The sequence below is a fragment of the Neomonachus schauinslandi genome, chromosome 13 (genome assembly GCF_002201575.2).
Source record: "Neomonachus schauinslandi chromosome 13, ASM220157v2, whole genome shotgun sequence".
Lineage (NCBI taxonomy): Eukaryota > Metazoa > Chordata > Mammalia > Carnivora > Phocidae > Neomonachus > Neomonachus schauinslandi.
This window is the reverse complement of record NC_058415.1, coordinates 79,437,441-79,444,936: the sequence shown is the minus strand read 5'-3', so window position 1 is coordinate 79,444,936 and position 7,496 is coordinate 79,437,441. Positions and strand designations below refer to the sequence as shown.

General features: G+C 44.3%; 1 protein-coding gene across 1 annotated transcript; it reads right to left on the bottom strand.

Moving 5' to 3' along the window:
• Window positions 1-1,395: 1,395 nt before the first annotated feature.
• LOC110581327 (prefoldin subunit 6-like) lies at window positions 1,396-1,973 on the bottom strand. The gene has a single exon (XM_044920838.1). The coding sequence runs from the start codon at window positions 1,879-1,881 to the stop codon at window positions 1,492-1,494; it is 390 nt and encodes a 129-aa protein (XP_044776773.1). The 5' UTR covers window positions 1,882-1,973; the 3' UTR covers window positions 1,396-1,491.
• Between the last annotated feature and the right edge of the window lie 5,523 nt (window positions 1,974-7,496).

Here is a 7,496-nt window from a genome sequence, read left to right as displayed (position 1 = left end):
CTGCTGGTCAGGACAGGCAACAGCCATCAGGTTTTATGCAGAATCACTCCATGTCTTTGAGCACCACCCCTTTGTTTAGCTTATGGGTCCTTTTCCTTCCCTCTGCAGGACAGAAACTCTCCCAGGAGTCTCCCCAAGCCCAGCTTTTCATGTTAGACAACCTCTCATCAGTTCTCAGACTCACTCAATCAACTATAGCCCTCCAACCCCGTGGTCTCAGAAAAGGCAAGTATCAGAGTTGGAGTGGTCCTGGCGGATCATCATCAGTACCTCTGCAGATGGGGAAACCTGGGTACAGATACGAATAGGGGATCATTTCATCTCTTTCCCAATGTGGAGGACAGGGGAGCATCATTAGCATTGGGTCAGGAGCCCCAGTGTCAGAGTACATGGCAGATTGGATAACGTAAACCCATTACATACGTTATGTCTTTTGCCATGTGACTTCGTGGTATTTCTCACTATAGTTTGCAGAATATATTTTTCCAAACAATATTTTCTGGGCTTGGCCATATGACTTGCATTGGCCAATGGAATGCTGGTGGACATGATATGAGCAGAGTCTTTAAATGGGCTTACATGGTTTAGGTCTGCCTCTTGTACTCCTGTAATCCACTATTGGAACGAACATGCCCTGGGTAGCCTCTGGGTCCAGAAGGAAGACATATGTAGCATACTTGAACTCAATCCAGAGCCAGGAGTCAAGCCCAGCTGAGGCTAGAGATCCCAGCTGAAAGCTTGCTTACCTACAAGTATTGTAGGCCACCGGCATTCTGAGGTTGCTTGTTATGTAGTATTCATTTCATAGCACAATAGCTAATTATAGGGAGGGAGAGGGTGTGAGTGTGAGACCAGGGGGAGGGGGAGGATGATCTAGATGGTCTGGGAGATGGTAGCATGTAGCAGCCAAGGTAATAGGCTGAGTCCAACATTCTTGGGTTCAAGATCCGGTCTCCCATGTGCACCACTTATGCAAAGCACGTGTGTGCTTTGGGGCAGACTGGCCTAGCCATTTCTGACCCAGCTGTGCATTCATAAGTTGGGGATAATCATAGAACTAACTTCAAAGGATTGTTGAAATGTGATTATGTAAATAAAGAGCTCAACACAAGGTCTGACTTATATTCCCTTTACTTGAAAATTCTCGTCTTATTTTTTTCCCACCGATCTTTTTGCCTAGTTCGCTCTTTTTTCCCCCAGCTTTATTGAGGTATAATTGATAAATAAAAATTGTAATGTCTTTAAAGTGTACAATGTGATGATTTGATATACATATACATTGTGAAGATTCCCACAGTCGAGTTAATTAACACCTCCATCAGCACCCATATTTACCCTTTGTGTGTGTGAGAACACTTGAGTTCTACTCTCCTACCAAATTTTTTTTTTTTTTTGGTCAGAAAACAGCCAGGTGTTTTCACATTTTATTAGCTACAGTATAGACCCTAGAGCTGCCTCATTCCCTCCCCTCCCCTCCCCCCCACCACGGGGTCAGGCCTTCCCAGAAACCCCTGCCTTGGCTGCCTGCGCCTGCTGGAACTCCTGCTGCAGCTGAGCCAGGGTCTCCCTCTGTTGCTCTGACTGCCGTTCGAGGTCCCGGAGCTGGGATTCATATTGCTTAATTTCAGCTGTGATATAGTCCAGCCTCTTCCCCATGGTCGCCCGAGCCTCTCCCAGCTCCTGTTTGACCAGTACAGGACCCAGAAGTTTAAAGACCACGTTGGACCCATCTAGCAGGGCCAGCTCCTCCTTCACGATATTATTTTCTTTTAGTTGGGCCTCAAGCTTCTGCCACCCCGACATGGATTTACTCAAGTCCTTCTGTAGCTGCTGATATTTCTCCACTTCTCCCTGTAGCTTCTCCTGGATTAGATCGGCCATGGCGGGGACGAAGGCCTGCGGGGAGCGGGAGAGGGGCGCTGGGTGGTACCCGAACTCCCCTCTCTGGCCTGGTGTTCTCCCTTCACTATTACTCTCCTACCAAATTTGATTTAGACAATACAGTATCAACTACAGTCAACATGATGTGCCTTAGTTCCTGAGACCTTAGTAATCATATAACTGAAAGTTGGCACCTTTTTACCGACCTCTCCCTATTTCTCCTACGTCCAGCCCTGGTAACCACCATTCAATTTGAAATGGTGTAAATATAAAAAATTTATAGGAGATGTAATTAAATGTTTACTCCCGGTGTCTTCTACCAGGTTCTACATGTTGAGATAGCTGGGACCATGTCTCTACCCAGCCCCATGCCTGGCACACAGTAGGAACTCAATAAACGAATAAGAGCAATTACTAATAGTAGTAGTGATTGTGATGATCTTTTTCCACACACCTTCCTTTGCTCTTTGCATGGTGTACTGGGGAACTGGATTGATTTAAAGAGCTTGGATGAGCTATTGGCAGATCTGGGACTCAAATTCAGGTCTCCCTATTTCTGGACCAGCATTCTTCTCCACTTAAAACACTGTCCCCCGCTGTGCCCTTCCAGAGCCACAATTTACATGGCAGGCTTGGAACCCTGCCTCTCTGCCTGAGAGGATCACCCACAATCAGTGCTCCAGCCTCCCATTTACCCACCGATGGATGGAAACATGCTCCCTTTGTGTACGGCTGTTTAGCTAGCATTTTATTTTAACTTTTCTGCTCACGCTGTCTGGTATCCCCAAATTGGCCTTTGTGGGGAAATCGATAACAACTCATGCATGCAAGGCACAAATCCCTTCCAGAGGACATTAGGCGGGCTATCGAAGTAACTTTGGTTGGAAAGGAAAGTTCTATTTGTAATTGAGGCAAGTGCAGATGAAATGACACTTTCATGTGTGTGTTTGGCAAGATAACACTATTCTCCCCCTTCCTGTGTCTCCAGTTGTTGGGACCCCCTTTCTCTTCTAAGAGCTGTCTGCACCAGGAGCTTTCTTGCACGAGTTCTTATTCATTCATACACTGGAAATGAGGAAAGATGGGGTTACTGTCTTCTTGGGCTGCTGTGGTCTAATCCAGAAGTCCCTAAAGTCAGGAGACCTGTACCCCAGTCTAAGTTCATCCAGGGTTTCCTGGATTCTCCTCTTTGGGTTGTAGTGTTCGCATTATATTGGGTGGTCCATGTTAATACCACTCTTAAAGGGAGTCATGAGGGAGAGAGCATGAACACCCAAGGAGTACCTTCTAGATATCAAGCCGTTAACATTCATGATCTCATTGAATACTCACATATAATCTCATTTTCCACATAAGGAAACAGGTTCAGAGGAGGATGTTAACTCACCTGAAGTCACAGAACCTGGGAGGATTCAACACATATTTTTCCCACCACACTAGGGTGGAGGGATGTTGAGAGTGTGTCACAGGAGTTGAGGTCTGACTTTAGGTAATATTCCTGAGAAATCAGGCACAAGGTAGATCAGGAAGGCACAGAATAATATTGAGAACAGAATATCCTCACTGCTTAGTATTGATAGATCATCTTCTCATTCTTTCTTTTTTTAATTTTTTATTTTTATTATTATTTTTTAAATTATTTCATTCATTCTTTTAATTTAGGCTTCACACATCATTATCCAGTTGAGGAAACTGAGGCTCAGAGAGATTAAGTGACTTTTGAAAACTATACAACAATGTGCAGTTATTGATAAAGTTGGGACTGAAATGTATATGTCTGACCCCAGCCCAGTGCTCTTTTCCTAGCTACAATTCAGAATCATAGAGCTCTTCAGAAGAGACTTTTGATAATGATGATGATGATGATGGGGATGATGGTGATGATGATGGTGGGAGTGTTGATGATAATGATGATGGTAATTATGATGGTGGTGGTGTTGACGATGATGGTGATGATGGTGATAATGATGATGATGGTGATGATGATGATGGTGGTGGTGATGATGATGATAATGGTGGGAGTGTTGATGATAATGAGGAAGTAATGATGACGTGGTGGTATTGACAATGATGATGGTGATGGTGACGATGATGATGGCTGTGATGATGATGATGATGACAGTGACGATGGTGACAATGGTGGTCGTGGTTATAGTGATGGTGAATCTCAGTTGGATCCAGATCCAGGGCTGGCTCATGGTCTAGCCTCAATGTATCCTTCCAGTTTTTTCTCTACTCATCTTTCCTAACCCTCTGCTCTAGAGAAGTTGACTTGCTGTCTTCAAAAACATATTGCCAAGCCCGGACTGCAGCCTTTGCTCTTACGAAGTCCCTAAAGATGTGTTCTGTGGCACACCAATAAATAGAGATGCTCGGTGATGAGAATAGGGTTCCAAAGGTCCACAAGTCTGAGGAACACTATACATTCTGCTCTCCTCTGGGAGATGGCACAATGCAAGTTAGTACAGGAAAGGTTCTGAGACAACTTACAGTAATGTACCTACTTACCTTTGTCTAACAAGTACTTCCAAAACCTTTTCTGACATATGACCCCCCTTTTCATGTAATTCTTACCTATCAGTATCCCACAGAATGACTGTTTCTACAAATCACTTGGAGGAAATAGTGCCCCAGCTCCTTTTGCTTCCTTAGCTAACACTTCAAGATGAACACAAATCCATTTCCTTCAGCAAGTCCTCACAGATCTTGTCCCTTCACAGGGGCCTGTGCTCCACGGAATTCCAATAACATGCATGGAGTCTTTGCCTGAAACCTTATCCTGGATCTTTCCCACTCAGGCTGGAGTCAAGGTGGTTACAGAGCCAGGCTCTCTTCATTGAGGCTGTTTAATCGGGAAAGTGCCCAAAGACTAAGCCAGGAATGGATATCTTAAGGGGTAGCTCTAACCTTGACATAGGAAGCAGGAAGCTAGGAGATGGAGAACAGAGAATGAAAAGGAGATGCACAGTAACTGGGATGCCAAAGCTGAAGGTCAGCTTCAACAGAGAAGATACCAAGGGAATGATGTAGGTATTACAGGGAATGATGTAGGGGGAATCCAAGCATGGACAGGCACCTGTTTTGGTCAAATCTCATATTTCTTTACCATGCTGCATGCTCCCATGTGAATAAGCCCAGCCTAGATTACTGAAGACACATGGCTCAGTCACCCCTGTCTCTCTAGCTGACAGTCAATACCAACCATCAGATATGTGAGTAAGGCCATGTTAGACCAAGCCAGCCCCCAGTAAACCTTCCAGCTGACTGTAGCTGCAGTAGAATATATGTGAGACCAGCTAAAGGAATGCCCAGATGAACCCAGCCCAAACTGCCAACGCATAGAAAAATGAATGGTTGTTGTTTTAAGGTACTAAGTTTTGGGATGGTTTGTTACACAGCAAAATCTAACTGATAAACTATTTTCTTTTTTTTTTTTTTAAGATTTTATTTATTTATTTGAGAGAGAGAATGAGAGACAGAGAGCACGAGAGGGAAGAGGGTCAGAGGGAGAAGCAGACCCCCTGCTGAGCAGGGAGCCTGATGTGGGACTCGATCCCGGGACTCCAGGATCATGACCTGAGCCGAAGACAGTCACTTAACCAACTGGGCCCTAACTGATAAACTATTTTAAAAGGATATGTGGAAGTGCTGTTTCTGGATTGTTAGAAAGAAAGGAGAATAGGGTATTGGTAAACAACACTAATGATCAATTAATGACTACCATGAATTCCTTTCCCCCTAACTAAGAAGTCTTTCTGAGTCTCCTAAGGAGGGTTGGGTCTCCTCTTCTATCCTTCAAATTCCCTGGGCTTCCCTGATCCCAGAGCTGATCATACTATGTGGTAATTGACTGCTTACGTCAGAGCTAGGCAGCTGACAGGCTCTGAGTGGGTTGGAGGAGGGCTGAGATGTTGAGATCCTCAGCTCTGGGGGTAGCCAGGTGGGTCCTGAGTCCATCTGCCTTCTTCAGCCACAAGCAGCCTCTTGTGGGTTTACCTCGGTGGGTTGTGCAAATACTTTGACTCAAAAGAGTTTGGTCTCCTTGTCAGGTTTGCCACAGGAGATGCAGACTTTGAGAGGGTGGGGGTGGGGGGTAGTGTGGCTACTCTTGACCAGCTCCTAGTACTATGCCTGGTATATAGTATATGGTCAATAAATATTTGCTGAAAGAAGGGATGGTGAGAGAAAGTAGCTAGGAGTTGGTATCAGGGTAGTCTGTTGTTAAGGAGGAAGAATGGAAGAATTGGGGTTGGCTAGACCTGCCCTGTCCAATAGCCCCTAGCTGCATGCTATGGGTTGTATTGTGTTCCCTAAAATTCACATATGTTGAATTCCTAACGCTTAGTAGCTCAGATGTGACCTTATTTGGAGATAGGGTCTTTACAGAGGCAATCATAAACAGAGCATGAGAGTTGGGGAGATGACAGGATTATTTCCCTGAGGCATGTGGACTAATTTGGACCAAGACAACACCTTCCTTACTGCCCAGAAGAAAGCCACGAGCAGAGAGAAAAGTACTCTATCTTAGAAAAGTGGTTTTATTGGGTCCTAGTTCACTTGGGAAAGTTTATTGGTTAGCAACTCTTTGTAGCTAAAAAAATCTTGTATCATGTGATAAATCAATTACTTTCTACTTAGAGGAATTTTTGACCAGTTGGGCATAAAGGAAAGGCATTGGGATTGTTGCAATCTTTCTTATTCTTGGGGGTGTCCTGGGTGGGAGGGTTGAATATGGGGCTCCTCTCCCCTTCTGCCCCTAGAAATTTTCCTCCTTTGATCTCACTTCCCGGAGGGAACAAAAAGCAGAGAAATGGGCTGGGAATCCCATTTATATTCATTAACACCCTAAAGATGAAAAATACCTTTCCATTATCCCTGGGATAATTCAAGCCCATTGCATAGGAAAATGTTATATATCTTTGTCACTACAATCTCAGGGGCATGAGATTAGGATTTACGGTGCAGAGCACATCAGAGTGGTCCTGCCAGAAACTTTCCAGGCTCACTGATGAGCCAGATTTCAGGACCAATGTTAAGGCACTTAAAGAACAGCCTTCCCTAATGGCCTCCTAGAAAGGTATCAGGTTCTCGAGATTAGTTGAGGGAACCCGAACAGAGACGCCCAAAGAGGCAAGAGAGGGCCTTCTGCTCCCTGCTGCACACCCTGTGGTTTCTGAAAGCCATCAGATAAATAGTCCAATATACTGAACAAGAATTGGATTTTTTCACTCTTTGCTAGGAACTCTGCTAACCTATCCACCAGGCCCCCATTTCAACTTTGCTGCTGTATTTAGCTATTTAAAATATTTTTTAAATTGAGATGCAATGTACATATGATAAAATGTACTTCCTGGACCAATGTCACTTTGACAAATGTTTACATAAGTGTACTTTATATGACCACCACCCAGATAGAGACAGAACATCGCCAGCACCCCCAAAAGTTTCCTTTGGCCCTTGTCAGGTAATTACCCCCTCAGGGAATTGTTCTTCTGACTTTAATCACCATCTCTTAGTTTTGCTTTTTAGAACTTCACAGATGGAAGCTTCTTGCATATACTCTTCTTTTTTTTTTTTTAAAGATTTTATTTATTTATTTGACAGAGAAAGACACA

Coding starts and splice junctions, on each gene's coding strand:
- LOC110581327 (XM_044920838.1), bottom strand. CDS start 1,881: ATGGCCGATCTAATCCAGGAGAAGCTACAGGGAGAAGTGGAGAAATAT.